We start from the raw sequence: 15,698 nt of genomic DNA, 5'->3' as shown, positions 1-15,698 counted from the left end.
CAAGAGCAAGGTTATAAATCCCAAATAAGGACAGTTCTTGGACATATTTGGTGCAGGACAAAATGTTTTTATTTAGATACTGTTTGCAGGCACAGGAAGACGATGAAGGTGCCTCCCGCGATGGGTCACGAAGACACAAACGTGCTTAGTTGGCAGCGATGGTCTCCTTAATCCAGTCCACGTAGTTGCAGACCTTGGTGTAGACACCAGGCTTGCCCCTGAGGGCGCAGCCGTAGCCCCAGGAAACAATGCCCTGGAGCTCTCCGTTGCAGACCACGGGGCCGCCAGAGTCACCCTGAGCAAGAGGGAAAAGCCAGTTAGAACTCGCAGCTACGCCCAGGTGGGAGAAAGGCTCACAGATGCTCTTGCTGTGTCCGGGAGCCTCCTTCCCAGGCTCCTGTTCCTCCGTGAGCAGCACCTTCTCTTCCCCCTGGAAACACACCCCTCAGTCTCCACACACGTCCTATTCTTCTTCCTCCCTCCTTCTAGCTCCTCCTCTTTCCTTAGTTGCAGGCCCGAGGGGCCAAGGAGAGGTGGAGGGCGGGGGAGTGTCATGCTGCCCTGCTAGCCCTGCTTCTTTCAAAGAGTCCTCCTCGGAAGGGCGCCTCCATGTACTATGTGCACACCATCTTCTGTGTATCTTTGCCCCCTTAATCCTAACCATTAATATGGCAAAAAGAAAGGTCATCGTTTATCCCCCGTCTCTCCCTCACCCCCCATCATCAGCCCCAGAGCCAGCCTTTCAATCGTCCCTGTTTCAGAGAAGGGGAGATGTGGTGGGCTGAGCTGCAGGAGAAGGGCCACAAAGCAACAGACCTGGCAGGAGTCCTTCCCGCCCTCCAGGAAACCCAGGCACATCATGTTGCTGGTGATCTGGCCAGGGTAGGCGCTGCGGCAAGTGCTGTCGGACAGGATGGGGGCCTCCAGGCACTGCAGGAGCTCGGGGTAGTCATCTGTGGGTGCAGAGGCCGACATGGAGCATCCCCCACACTCCTAGAAATTTCTTTGCCACTACCTGTCCCCTCCCTCCCACCGCTCCCCCTCTTCCTCTCAGATTGCCACTTCTAGTTTGGGAGAACTTGTATCCGGAAGGTCTTCCAAGCAGTTTTAATCATGTTGTTTTCTGTGTGACACTAGCATCTGGGAGCACAGATCTCAGACCTGGAGACTGAGTTCTCCGGCAGGTTTCTACCGAGGCTGTGCCACGTCCCTTTGTCTCCTGCCTGTTTCCCTCTCAGTTTCTAGTTCTCTGCAAATCATGGGTCACTTCCACTGTATACCTGGCTGCTTCATCATAGCTCATTTTGTAGTGTTTTCCAGCAAAGGACCCTTCCTCATTTCAATGAATGTATTCCAAGGCTCCGCACACCCACAAGCTGGCCTCTAGGAACCTGGCCTTGAGTGACAGTTTGGACTAACTGCCCCTCAACCTGCCTTTCACCTCCCTCTAGGAGTCTCAGATTCGGCGCTTCTGGTCCAGGTGACACTTACAGCCATTGCTCTGGGTGTTGCCCCAGCCAGAGATGAGACACTGGGTCCCAACAGCTGCACAAGATCTGGGCAGAGAGACCGTGGCCACGCGAGAGCTGATGGTGGCGGGCGAGCTCAGTTTAATCAGCATGATGTCGTTATCAATGGTTCTGCTATTGTACTTGGGGTGGCGGATGACCTTGGCCGAGTTAATAAACTGCTCGTTGCCTTCGATGACTTCGATGTTGTGTTCTCCCAGACGCACCTGGATTCGGCTGGATTAAAGGATGAAAAGGTCCCTGAGTATCCCACCTGAGCCCTTCCTCCCTCCAGTACACACCAGTCCTGAGCATAAGCACAGAACCCTCCCCGTCAAGCTTTCACAGCACAGTGATTGTCCCCCTAAGGTGGCCCTCCCAGACACGGTGCAGGCTACACTGTCCTTAGGGAGGCATCACTGCAGGCACAGACTCAGCCCACGGCCTTGTTAGGGAAGCCAGGAGAGGAATGGGGACCACAGGACACGTACAACAATGGGAGTTGCAAAGGGAGTTGGTGGCAGAGAATCAGCATTTCTCCTCTGGTTGGGCTTTCCAAGCACTGATGTGGCAGGAATCAGATGTGGGAAGGCTGCTAAGGGGGGCAGAATGGGCCGTGCTTATTTTCAGTGTGCTGGAAATCTCACTTATTGGTTTCCTCCACGTGCCTTTTTTGTTCTGGTTGCGGTGTCATGATCAGGACTATTGACTGATGAATGCTCGTAAGCTACGTCCAAGCATCCTTCATCACTCACTATTTCCCCACCTGTGCCTTTATCTGGAAGGACATCAGGACCTCTCAGGGGGCCGTGTGAAAGCCCCTCAATACATCCTGCGATGCCTGAGGAATAGTGAGGCTCTGGGACACTGAATGCTCACCCCTCAGTCCTAGCTCTGCAGGGTGCCGGCTTGTGCTTTGGCAGGGCCAGGGGTGACATCAGTCTCAAGGAACAGGGGTGTGAGTACAGGACACTTACGACTTGTAGCAGTGAGCCGCAGACACCACCCACTGGTCATTGATGAGGGAGCCACCACAGAAGTGGTAGCCAGCGTTCAGGGACACCTGGTAGGGGATGGAGTTCTCCTGGCAGGTGTAGCCCCCGACAATCTTGTCATCATCGTCAGCGGGGAAAGCAGCTGGCAGAGAAAAGTGGGAAACTGTCTGTGAGAAAGAGCCATCTTCTGCTCACCACCAAGTTTTTGCTGATGAACCAGAAAATCTCAGGTCTTGTTTTCTTGCCGCACGTAATCAGGAGATGGTGATTTTAACGTAATTTTTTCCCCAAACCTTATTTTTCTATACCTTTCACACATACTCTACTTACACCATTAGTACCTATTTTTTAATTTATGCTTTACAGTTGATAAATATACTGGTGTGTTTTTTTTATATGGAATCCCACCCCCCACACACAGATCAGAGACTCTACATAATAAATGCCCTGAACACCACCACCTAGAGATACAAAGAATACTTTTTATGTAAAACTCTGCTCAGCAGCCATGCAAATAGGTGTTCAATAAAGCTTTGCAATGACCAGGGTTATGTTTATTTGTGGTGGTTGGCATAGGATAGATAGCCATCCCCGTGAGGTAACAGAAAGGGAGCTTTTAGAAGTCTCCCAAGAACGTCCTGGCCTGGAAGAAAATGGGAATTTTCTACTTTTGTTCCCCCAGTTTCTCTTCTTGGTCCTCACCTAAATTTTTCACAAAATAATTTCACAGAACATTATAAGATTTTCGTCTCCAACCTGTCCCCTTATCCCAATGATCTTTCTAACATTTTAAAATTTATTCAGCATTGTGAAGTCTGGCGTATTACGATTTCTTACAGCTCCAAAAGTCTGTGAATAAATTATGTGCGTCCTGTTGTTCAAGTATTTTACAGTAATTTTGAGAAAGACATTTCCAGGTGTATAGATAGGTATATTAAATTTATACTTGCCCAATTTGGAAAAAATTAGTATGTTTTAGTAGTATGAACTTTAGTAGTAAAAAACCAGAAATAATCACATCTCTGTTTCACTTAATGATTGCATGACATATTATTTTACACCGGAGACATTTCATTAGCAAAGATGTTGTGAAACCCAGGCCATAGCTTTTATTCATGAGAAATAAAAGATCTTTGCCTGTTAAGATGCCCTTTAGTATAGAGGAGCCTGAGGCTGTCATCCTCACAGCCTCTGCAAGGAGCACAGGATTACTCATTAGTCCCAATTATTAACTCCAAATCCTTAGAAAAGTCACATTTCCTTCATGTTGACCATCCATCCTATCCCCTCTTCCTTCATAGATTTTACCTTGAAGTTCATGCAAGTTCTGCCTCTTTATACTTTGCACACCAATCACGTCTGTTCACTGTGACCTTTCCCCACCAAGTGAGATTCATTCATCTACCCACATATGGACTATCCAGTGCTGCCTCAACAGTTGAAGCTTTTTGAATACAGAGATTACATTCAACATTCATTGTTGTCTTCCAGAGTACAGACTTACATGCATGACAGACACCTACTGATTCATTTATTGAGAGAGACTCACCAGCAGCTCCCAGGAGAGCAAGGAAGATGAAGGTCTTCATGGTTGCTCGCTGGATCTGGTCCGGAGATTAGGTGGAAGGTTTTCGTCCTCTGCTATTTATTTGTACCTCCAGGTTCCTCGTTGACACCCATGGCCACAGGTGCCAGGAAAGTGATTTCATTGGAAAATCACAAATCCAAATTTAGAATTCAGTTCTGTGCCAAATTAAACGTAATTCAGCATCAGATTTAAACATGAACTTTTGTCTACTTTTTTAGAAGGTTATGGGAATGAAAGTAATGAAGCCACCTGATGGGAACGGTTCCCCAGAATAGAAAAGCAAGGTGGAGTGAGGTCGCAGAACAGGGCTACAGGTGTCCTGATTCCCAGACAAAACTCTTAGGTCCTTGAATATCTCAACTGTGAACGTGTATCCTAAAGGCTTTCTTGAATGCTACGCCTTTGATGTTTAATTGACATTGTCTCTTTCACAATTACATGATTTTTCTTGTGGTAAAATGGTCTGGTCTTGAATATCCATGTTAACTTTTCATTACTAACAGGAAAAAGAATCAGAATAATTTGAAACTATAATAGATCTAAACAAGAGAGTGAAAGAATGGTGATAGCTTACATTTATTTAGAACTTACTGTGTGTCGGGGTTTTTCTAAATACTTTGCCTGTATTAATTTAGTAATCCGCATAACAACCCTTCAAGATACTTACTATCGTCCCAACTTTACAGATGGGAAAACTGAGGCACACAAAAGAATAGCAGGTTTGACTGAAATCACACAGCAAGTACAAGGTAGGATCAGGATTCCAACCCAGGAAATACAGCTTCAGAGTTTGTGCTCTTAACCACTCTGCAACACTTTCCCAGTAAGTTTGACAGAATCTGGAGACCAAGGGAAAACAGAATTTTTGGCCAGTGATAATACAATTGAAATTTATGGAGTGCTTACTATGTGTGAGCCTTACTATGTGTGAGGCTCTGAGTTAAAGGAGCATATAGAATAGTGACAACTCTAAGAAATGGGCTCCCGGAGCAGGCCTTACAAGGATGGTGGGGCACACAGAGGTATCCAGCATCAGTGAATGTCGGTGACAGCTAACCTTCAGCTACACCCACATGACACATCTGAATGGTCTGGGGTGCTGTTTCTGCTTTAGCAGACCATCCCTCCTGAAATAGTCTCTGTTTGTTGCACATTTGAAATATTTTGCTGATACGAAGATGATTTGAGGGGGTGTGGAGCAGGGTAGATCTAAGCGAAAGCGATTACTGTGCTAAGGGAAAGTGACTAGGCGATTGCTCCCTGTGAAAGAGGCCAGGCAAGTACGGGAACAGCGCGAGGGGTCTCTGTATAAACGTACGCAGCTTTCGCATGCACGCAGAGTGGGTGAACAGACCTGAAGAAGATGTCCTTGCATGAATGTACGGGAGCTTTGACCTACAACATAACTGTGCTGCGGTCCTGTGAATCATTCTGTGAAATGGGACCCTGGAGAATTGGGTTGAAGGTTCCCAGACTCAGTAAGTGTTCTTGTCTGCACGTCATGTGTACAAAACGTGTGTTCTCAGTAACATCAGTGAGTTCTCATTTACCCTCCGCACTGTGTGTGGGGTCCCCTTCCTCGGCCTCCTGGCGCACACACAGCCATCAGCTGTGCACGCGGAGGGCCCATGTTCCCTCGGCAGTGTGTTGCTACCTACACTTCTCTTCCTAACCTCAGACACATGGTGGCCCAGAGGCGTGTGTGTGTTTAATGAATCTGTATTTGTCACCTCTCTTTCCCATGCACATCGCTGAGTGGCCTTGGAAAACTATTCCAACTTGTGCCCGAATTGCAGGCAGATTGGGTTCCAGCAAATATGTTGACATTTGTCTTGGCAAGAGCAAGAGTCACCCGCTTCTAAAGTCGAGTTCATGCTCCTTTTCTCAAGGGCATCTGTTTGTCTCTTTCCTTAGCTTCTCCAGCCACTTTCCTACATTCCCTGCCACCATGCTGACTCTTTACCACGTCAGTGTGCAGGGAAATTTTAAAATAAGAATTCCTCTCTTTGACGAAAGACCTACAAAGAAACTTACTAAAACTCTGAAGTCAGGGCCGCAAAATGACAAGAAGGAACAAGGTACACAGTATGTGCGTGTGTTTTCACCTTGGTGCCAACCCGAGAGTCTGCTAAGCTGAACCGGTATCCTTTGCTGTATGTAGGAAATCAGTGTTAATGAATAGCGTTCTTTCCATGTTTGCTTGAGGACTCTGCTCAAGGATGGCATTGGGTTGGTGGGGAGGGTACATTTCTGCTCTAGCTGCATGTGATTCTCGCCATAAAATCGTTTGCAGGGGCCAGCAAACTTTTTCTGGTTTAGGCTTTGCAAGCCATATAGTCTCTGTCACAACTACTCTGCTGTTGTAGCATGAAAGCAGCCGTAAACAGTATGTAAATGAGTGAGTGCAGCCCATGCAACTTCATTTCCTGAAACAGACTGTAGGCCAGATCGTCCCTGGGCCACAGTGTGTCAGCCCTGCTCTCGGGAAGAAACCATTTAGATGCCCCATATCCAGACTTGCAATCGAATTGTGGTTCGGTTTCAATAACCGGGTATGGCTCGAAATAAAATTTGTAATCTTAAAACAAATTTCTCAGTGTTGCCTTTACTTCAAATTGTGTCAGCGTATGAGGAGCAGTAGCAGGGAAGTACAAACAGCATCTGGGACACAGTTGGATGCATCGGTAGAAGCGGAGCGGTAAGAAACCACTGTAGCTCCTGTTTGTCTCCAGGGAGCCTCGTCCTGATTGAGGAGTCATTCTGAGATGGGAGGGCAGGGGTTAACCACCGCCCTCTGACTGTGTGTCTCCATCTCTAAGACGCCACTGCCTTCCTGTCTCCGCAGCACGCAGCACGACTGAGGCCCTTTGGCCACCAGGAGGAACTGTGCCTCTACTGAGGTTCAGGGAGCCCTGAGGGACGCATGAGAGAACTCCCTGGATGGGAGCGGGTGAAGTGAAAGTCTGGTCTTGTTCACCACACAGGAGAATGTGGTTTGCAGAGACCTCAGTGCTGAAATGTGAGGGCTTAAATACAGAGTGTTCGCATTGTGCTCATCTGCAGGTGTTTTTGTCCCAGCAAAGAGCCTGGTCTGCCAGACAGGTTGCATGTGAGCCTGTATGGGATTGGAAGGGACAGGGTTTCGAGGTGGGGAGAGTGGGAGCCCACAGGCGGTGGGCCCATTCCTGAGAGGGATAGAAGAGGCCCGGGGCTGAGCCTCTGCCTGCGGGGCTGGGGGCCCCTGGGGCTCAGGCTGGGAGTCCAACAGGCCAGAGGTTCTTGCAAATCTTACAGAGATAGCAATAACCTAGGGACAGCTATTTGCCAGGCCAAAAGAGACCGACAGTCCCACTTCCCTCACTCCAGAGTATCAGCGACTTAAGCTACAAAGGGTTTTATTCTTGTCCCTCTTCTGGGTGGTTCTCTGTACTCTTGGAGGAGGAGAGTTCTGAGCGATGATAGGAAGCCCTCTTCTGGGTTTGATAAAAACGGTCCTATCAAAATATCAGCCACAGACTTTTTTTTCTGGACTCTATCTCCAGCTTCTCTCTGTGTCTACCATGACCCATGGAAGCCAGAATTGTCCAGACATGAAAACATCTGATACCAAAACACCTACAGCTAGAAAAGACCTCCAAAATACAGGTCCGAGACAGAACTCCTTACTTTGTTTTCACTCAAGGCTGCTGGTTTGTTGTTGCTGTTGTTGTTTTCCAACCTTTGGAATTTCCCTTGCGTCTTAGAAATCCAAGAAGGCACCGAGGTACATTTTCTGTGAACGCTAGCTGTGTGTACCAGGACGAAGCTTCAGAACCTGTGTACATGCCACGCGCTGCCTGAAGGAAACATCTGGCTAGCTGGCCACACAATTTAACAGGAAAACTGTTAGCCCTTCTGTGAAGCTTAATTTTGCAGTTCTTCTTAGAATGGCACAGAGGAATCTACCTAAGACAGCCCACTCATTCGCCTACGCTTGAATCTGAATTTCTTAACTTTCTGTATTATAAGCCACTTTCAAAATCTGTTAAAAGCTGTAAACATTAGAATATGCAGGAACATACACCTCTAAGCTCAGTATTGAGTATTCTATGTGACTAACTTTAACTTAAGGCTTGAGAATTCGGGGACCCCCCTGGACCTTCCTCACGCCCATCTTCCACAAAATAACAAAAGTCAGGTAACATATAATAATCACATTTGAAAGTTAAATAATGCCTGTACGTCGTGGTATTGCATTTAATTATTGCTAATTGTTGCTCATGGTACGTTCAAATGGCTTAAAGGTTAGTTATGACCCACATAATAATAGAAAAAGTAAACGTAAATGTTCTAAGTGTATGTGCTGCCGAAGCGAGCACGTAAATGTTCTAAGTGGATAAAGGAGATTTCAGTAGCTGACTGGGCAAATAGCTTAAACCGATGGTTTCTGAAGGTGAATGACTTGTCCCAGCCTGTCCTATCTAGTTTTGATCTGGATTTTCACTTGGAAAACCAACAGCTGTCAGCTCTCCTGCAGGCATATGCTCTCAAGAATTGATGTGTATGTTGACTTGCGTATTTTTATCAGAAAGAAAAGTGATTTCTTTTCAAGGTCAGAGCCACCAGTAACGAGCAGCCAGCTGAGCAGAATAGAAGGGAAACCATGGTCCTTGCCCCCTTGCAGACCGTAAAAATCAGTTTGGAGCACCAGTGAAGAGAGAGACAGAATCTGATGTAACTGAAATCTTCATGGGACTCTGTGCCCTGGAAACTACATTTGACAGAATTGAGCACAAGACATTCTCCTTCCGTCCCCTTCTGCCAGAGCACACAGCCTGGTCTTCCCCTCGAGCTCTCAGGCAGCTGGTGGAAGGAGGCAGCTCTGCCAGGTGGAGATGTGTCCCTGTTGAAGTCACAAAAGGCAGAGGCAGTAATGCAGGTCTTGGTTCCAGAATGGGAGGAAGATTTCACCTTTCCAGCATGCCAACACACATGCCTTTTCCCCAAACTGGGGGGAATTGTCCAAATATAAGCAGGAGTTTAAATATTGACGGGCAACAATAGGACCAGTGCCCAAAATGTGCATCCTGGTATCACCCAGCCCACTCCCCTTTGTTCCAGGTCTTCTCCAGCCGTGCGCCCCTTCCCCACTGGTCCTGGGACTCCCCCATCTCTTTGTGGATGATGTTATCTTCATGCTCAAATGATTGCATTTTCTTCCCTCCTTTACTTTCTTGCTGAAATTGAACCCTGGCACTTCCAGGCACATAGCACCAGCCCTCTGTTCCTTCTGTAGAGGCTGCCCCTTCTCCGGTTGAGCCAGAGCTATCAGCAAAGAAGGGGCAAAGGATCCATTGCTCTGTTCCCTTCCATCCTTTGGACAATTCTTGAGAGACAACAAAAAAGCCTTGCTTTCCAAGTCTCCTATAAGAAACATAAAACAACTAGAAGTAACATCATGTCACACAGGGCAAGTTTCTGGGTATCAGTTTCATTCAGCTTCTCTTTGGATGGTGTGCACCTTATTTTAAAGAGCGCGTGCATAAAACACTATAGTAAATAATTCATCTGAAATCTACTCTTTAGGAATGGCCACTTCATTTGTTCAGAATCACTGTTAAATGTAGCCTCTCGTTCATTTTGTTTTTACTGTTTTCTTTCTTCCTCCCCCACTTACCTCCCTTTCTTTCTTTGAAAATCTTTACGTATCAGCTGTGTGGTACAATGAGCGAGGTACTTGGATACTGGATGCATAAGACCCGCTAGCCCAGGAAATATCTAGGGGCGCCCTCGGTTAAGAGCATACAATTTTAAAACTGGACAGAGATATGGAAATTGAATATGTCAACCCACTGTTTCATAGATGTGGAAATGGGACGCCACAAAAGGACAGTTTTTAACTCTGTTAACACTGAGTATATCCTAACCTCCACATAGTGTCTATTTTATAGTTCCAGCTGAGGGTAAGCTGTGAATTTCTTTTTGCTCCTATAAGAATATAAGCATTATGTGGGGGAGAATATTGTCTTATTCATGCTTTACATTAAGTAGCCATTCAGTGACCGCCATCAAATCAAGTTCCAGGAAGGACGGTGGGCGTTTTTTATTTGTTCACTACTGTACCTCCAGTGCATGTTCTGTGTTCAGTTAAAAAAAAAAAAAAAGGAACCACTGCGCGTTGTCTTTGAAGGGGTTTCACCAGTAGTTGACAGTTAGTGTTGCCAGACAGAGGGGTGTGTGTGTGTGTGTGTGTGTGTGAGAGAGAGAGAGAGAGAGAGAGAGAGAGAGCGCCTGGCCCAAGAGGGCACAGATCTGAGCACTGCACCTTGCTGACCATGAGATGGCGCTGTGGCCCCACCAAAACCCCTGAGGCTGATAGAGGAGGGGAAGGACTGTTGGAAGGAATAGAGGGGACCGTGGTTCTCACGGAGGCCATGTCTGGAGACATTTTTGGTTATTACAGTTGGGGGTAGGGAGTGCTGCTAGCAGGTAGTGGGTAGAGACCAGGGGGGCTGCTAAACATCCTGTAGGGCGCAGGGAGCCCCACCACCAAGAATTATCTGGTGCAGTGTGTCAGCAGTTCCGAGGCTGAGACTCCCTACGCTAGGAATTAAGTGTAAATAAACTTTGTACCCAAAGGGAAGGCGGCCTGTGGACAATTCAAGGACAGTAAATCCTCCGCTTAGATTGCCCCAACTTCCATGCCAGTTACTCGCCTCTGTAACCCCTTGGCTCCTGTCACCTGTGACTAATTCCCTAGCAGCCTCAGCATGAATTCATGCACTGTCAATGGTCTGCACTGGTCCTCGGGGGAGACCTCACAACTGAGATAAATCAGACATTCACGGGAGCCCAGATGTGAGCGGGACCATCCCGCGTTGTTGTGAAGAAGACGCAGGAGACCCAGAGAAGGAAAACCAGGCTGATTCTGAGACGGAGGCCAAGACAGGGAAGAAGGGGGTGGGGGGCGCCCGATCCTGGGGCAGGGGCAGCGGAGGGAGGCAGCTGCTGGTGCAAGAATGACGTCAGAGAAACATCCTTAAGGCAACGCGCCCACCCCACTCCAACTACCCTTACAAGTTCCAAACTCCCTTGTAAGGAGGAGGAATTAAAATTCCTTTAAAAGTAGCAAGTGCAGGACATGAAAAGGGAAAAGTCGTTAGAGGCGAGCCTGAGAATGAGGAAGTCATTTGAGGCTGTGACGTCACCACAGAAAGCACCTGTGGGCTGGGAGCTCTGCGGCCTGGTGTCTTACCACTGAAGACCCGAACCCTGGGGAGGGCTCGCCTGTCGGCGCCTCTCCGCCATGGGCTCCAGGCTCCTCTGCTGTGTGGGCCTCTGCCTCCTGGGAGCAGGTGAGTGAGGGGCCTGGGTGGCCCGATCCACTGAGTCTCCAAGCCTGTCCGTCAGGCCTCCAGCGACAGGCGCCCTTCTGGGGCTTGTCTGGATTCTGCTTCTTTCCTCCTCAGGCCTCTTGGACACAGCAGTTTTGCAGACTCCGAAATACCTCGTCACGCAGGTGGGAAATAAGGAGTCCCTAAAATGTGAACAAAACCTGGGCCATGATGCTATGTACTGGTATAAGCAGGACTCCCAGCAATTGCTGAAGATTATGTTTACGTATAATAATAAGGAACTCATTGTAAACGAGACAGTTCCAAGTCGTTTCTCACCTGACCCTCCTGACAAAGCTCATTTGAACCTTCATATCAACTCCTTGGAGCCAGGCGACTCTGCTGTGTATCTCTGTGCCAGCAGCCAAGACACAGCCCTGCAATGTCACTGCTTCCCTGTGCACAAACCCCAGGCCCAGCCAGGAAGCTGTGGGGACAACATACTCACCCATCCCTGAGGCTCCGTTCAGCCCCCTGTGAGACCCCTGACAGGAGTTTCAGTCTGTAGTTCAGCCTGCAGTACATCTGATGGGGAGTTCTACATTTTATGCACCCCAAAGTCTAACAGAATTCTACTTATCAGCTAGAGCAAGGCTGTCCAATAAATTCACCTAAGAACTCGGGACTCCACACACAAGAGAGGACCCTGTCCCATGCACTAAAGCCCTTAACTAATGAAGACACCATTTGTTGCGTTTCTCTGCCGTGCATATTGGTTCATATCACACATAACAATATTACTGAAAATGCTCTATTTGCTAAAAAGCTTTGATGAGCAAAATCCTAAAGGTGAGGGGAAGGTAAAGTTTCTGAGACCAAAAGGAAATTTGGATTATCAGTGAGTTCCCTGTTTAATAGAAAAATATTTGGAGGAGCAGGAAAGTCCACGGCAATACATAAAGGAGAAAGAAAGGGTGGGAGATAAACACCAATTGAGGTAGGCATGTGCATTGCAGACTCTCCTTCCTAGGAGGATGACCAGTGAGTCTTCGCTGTTCAGACTGAGTGTCACCTTGGAAGCCTCCTCCAGGGCAGGTGATAGCCAGATGATGGAGGACAGTATGAGGCATGAAAAAAAAGACTTTGGGCACCAATCTCTGGCAGTAGCTAGGCTTCGGTCCTACCTTAAGTGACATAACATGATCCAATTTGTATTTTGATACAGTAACACCGGTGGCAATATGGATCTGAGGGAGATAGATTTCGAGTGGAATGTACAATTAAAAGACTACTAAAATTTTCTACTTGAACAAATATAAAGGGGTTTTGTGGGGGCATTGTGGGTAATACAGCATAGGGGCTCTAGATTGTGTTATTTTCTTTGAAAAAATGTTAAGTTTTTTTCTGGCAGGGTTGACCTCTAGGGTTTGCTAGGATTTATTTCAGTGTTGCCGTCCCTGTTCGGGATTCCTAGCATGTGGTCATCATTGCTAGTGTATGGCCCTTCCGGGGTCTCAGTGGCCATCACAGCGCACTCACCAATGTGAGTGTCTTCCGAAATTGCTGTGCAGCTCTTTGTTCTCTGCTCAGCCTTCTAGACTCCAGCCTGTGCCGACACATTAGAAATCGGCCAAGAACAAAAGGGGGTTCCTGATGCATATTCTTGGGGCTCCTTTTCACTACTCTATACCCCAAATCCCCCAGCTGTCTTGGAATCAGTTATGTCTCTCCTATTTATCTTCAAGCAGATATGCTATTGCTGTTTTGTATAGACAGTGTTTATTTGAATTTATTGACGGATTACCATTCCACTACTTCACTATTCCTTCTTGCAATTCAAACTGTCCTTAGAGTATTTTCCTTCTTCAGGCACATACCTAATTCAGATGTTAAACTCGTCTTTCACACCCCCTCTTCCTCTGGGACATGCTTATGTTAGCTGTTGTTTCAGGGCAACCAAGTCTTTCACTTTCACTCATTGTTCGAGGTTTCAGTTTCATTTCTATTGTTTTTTTTTTTTTAATCCTAACTTATTGGGAGCGAAACAATGCAGTGAAATTTTATTTATTCAGACTTTCGCTGTTTCATGGAGAGGGGCCAATCAGAGTGTGTTCTTGTTCCAGGATGTCCATTATAATAATTTTAATAGGAATAATCCTAGTCTTCTAACTAGGGTTAATTTTAGGTCCTTACCTAAGAATGGAATATCTCCAGCTGTAGTGGATTGGAGGTCTGTCATATGTGTAACCTGTTCAGGGGGGGAGAACATCCAGCCCCCTTTGCTTAAATTCTAACCCATATGCCTTTACATTTTATATGGGCCACATTAAAAATCTGATAAAATTTATTACATTAGAAAAATGCTAATATGTTCCTCCTGACCCAGCACTTCCCTGGTTAAAAGAAATGCAATGACCAACTAGACTTAAAGCATGGGCAACAACCCTCCCCTATCTCCAACGTAGATTTATATAGATTTTCATTACTCCAATTTGGTAATAAATATCTAACATAATAAATGGTAAAAATTATTTAGCAATTATAGATCATTCCATTTTTGTGTTGATTCATGTATTTAAACTTTCTAGAATGAAAACTCGATACTGGTATAAAACTGCATTTTAAGAAATAGGTGATATTCCAATAACTAAATGGACAAAAGCATAAACAGGTAGTTTACATAGTGAGGTAGAAATGGCTCGGGAGGTCATCCTAGCTCGTCCCAAATTGGAAAGCCATTTGTAGAGCTGATGGGCCTGGTTTGGTGTCTGACATTTTAGAAATGGATGGGGCTTTGGAGGTCACTTCATTGCAGTGTCCCTTGTTCAGCAGTTGAGGAAATACAGTGTCACATATAGGAAGTGATTCCATCACCGAAATGCTGACTGCATTTCTTAAACGTGATACGATGCATTTTATTCCCTGGTCGTTATCTGTGACTGTGTGGAATGACCCCATGACAGTAGAATTCTGTGGGTGAACGTGACGTTTCATGCTCGCTCATAGCTGTTGCTCAGGGAATGCTGGTTGGACGTATCAAGCTGGCGTATTAGCCCCCTGCCCCAGGAGCTGGCATATCTGCAGGGCTGTGTTTCGTTCATCACTAAAACTCCAGACGTGGCCGATCTCTGATGACTAAAACTTGAGTGTCCTAGGTGCGTGGATGAACGGTATTGTTGCCAGCTGTTTTTGTTGTTTTGGATGAGTCTTTCCTCTTCCCGCGTCAAGGTCTTCGTACCCGTCACAGCTGCGCCCAGTCTAAGGGACGGATGTGTCTGGATTGCTGACCTGGGCTGGTGGTAAGAGGCCAGCGAACTGGGAAATGTGCTGCTTTGACCACAAGGAGGAGCTGTGGCTCTGTTGACACCTCGGAGGCTGGGGTGAAGGGAGGGGGTTGGGAGTGAGTGGAGGGATGGGGGCAGGGGGGAAGCGAGGGCCTTGGGGCTCCGTCTTTATGTCCCTTGGGAACATCAGTTGTAGACATCCCAAAGACACTCAACTGAAATCATTTTCAAGTTGATTTCCCTCTGTCTTGCCCTAATGCCTTGTGTTCTCTTTTGCTCTAAGCCCAGCCAAGCCCTGTATCCTCAGTACAGAGGCAGAGGCTGGTCGCCTCTGGACCCTTCCCAGGGTCTGGCTCCCAACTGGCATCCGAGTTGTGCGTTTTAAGTGATAGGCGCCGGTCCGTCCCATCGTCCTCCCTCCAAGCAGTTCGGCGAAGGGGGCTCCGTGGAGCTTAGACACTGCGGGAAACGATGTTTTGAGTGATGTCCTGCATGACTGAGCAGGGAAGGCAGGAGGTCCCTTGAAGGGGAAATGGTCTCTCGCCGAGAGGGCGTCCTGGAAGGGAGGCGGCTAGAGAGAGAGTCTATATAATGAGGAGGGCAGCTAATAGCAAAAGAGCAAGTGTCAGAGGAATAACCCACCCCACTCAATTCAAATCCACCTTCCATCAGAACCTATATGAGGCGTGAAGGGAGGTGGAAGAACTATCCCCTGGGGCTGGGAAAGTGTCAGGGACAGTGACATCAGAGGCAAAACCACCAACCAAGGGCAAGGAGGCCAGAGCCCAGCCCCCCTGCCGGGTCGTCCTAGTGAAACAGACGAAGCTGCCTGAGCCGTCTGTACCATGGGCTGCATGCTGCTGTGCTGTGTGGCCCTGTGTCTCCTGGGAGCAGGTGAGTCTTGGGTTCAAATGGGCTGCCCTCGGACTCCAAGCCATTCCCCTGTGGCTGCAGCAGCATCCTGTCCCATGGGCTCTGTCTGAATTGTGTCCCTTTCCCCCAACAGTCCT

General features: G+C 47.4%; 1 protein-coding gene and 1 long non-coding RNA gene across 2 annotated transcripts; one reads left to right on the top strand and one right to left on the bottom strand.

The window, feature by feature from the left end:
- Window positions 1–46: 46 nt before the first annotated feature.
- On the bottom strand, window positions 47–4,208 carry LOC109457165 (trypsin). The gene is made up of 5 exons (XM_019749846.2): window positions 4,053–4,208; window positions 2,486–2,645; window positions 1,492–1,745; window positions 817–953; window positions 47–295 (listed from the first exon to the last, which is right to left on the bottom strand). Exons 1-5 carry the CDS (start codon window positions 4,090–4,092, stop codon window positions 146–148), a joined length of 741 nt encoding a protein of 246 aa, XP_019605405.1. The 5' UTR covers window positions 4,093–4,208; the 3' UTR covers window positions 47–145.
- Window positions 4,209–11,045: 6,837 nt separating this feature from the next.
- On the top strand, window positions 11,046–11,722 carry LOC141567696 (uncharacterized). Its single transcript, XR_012490516.1, has 2 exons — window positions 11,046–11,425; window positions 11,540–11,722. It is a non-coding gene; the product is annotated as an uncharacterized LOC141567696 (long non-coding RNA).
- Window positions 11,723–15,698: the final 3,976 nt, after the last annotated feature.

The sequence above is a fragment of the Rhinolophus sinicus genome, linkage group LG11 (assembly GCF_036562045.2).
Source record: "Rhinolophus sinicus isolate RSC01 linkage group LG11, ASM3656204v1, whole genome shotgun sequence".
NCBI lineage: Eukaryota > Metazoa > Chordata > Mammalia > Chiroptera > Rhinolophidae > Rhinolophus > Rhinolophus sinicus.
The sequence above is the reverse complement of the archived record's forward strand: the minus strand, read 5'-3'. Positions and strand labels throughout refer to the sequence as shown.

What these genes read in the sequence shown, in the direction of transcription:
- LOC109457165 (XM_019749846.2), bottom strand. Translation starts at nt 4,092, where the DNA reads ATGAAGACCTTCATCTTCCTTGCTCTCCTGGGAGCTGCTG. An exon ending in CAACACCCAGAGCAATGGCT is followed by an intron (nt 954 to 1,491) that starts GTAAGTGTCACC and finishes CTGCACCCACAG; the next exon opens with ATGACTACCCCGAGCTCCTG. An exon ending in GCGGGAAGGACTCCTGCCAG is followed by an intron (nt 296 to 816) that starts GTCTGTTGCTTT and finishes CCTCTTGCTCAG; the next exon opens with GGTGACTCTGGCGGCCCCGT.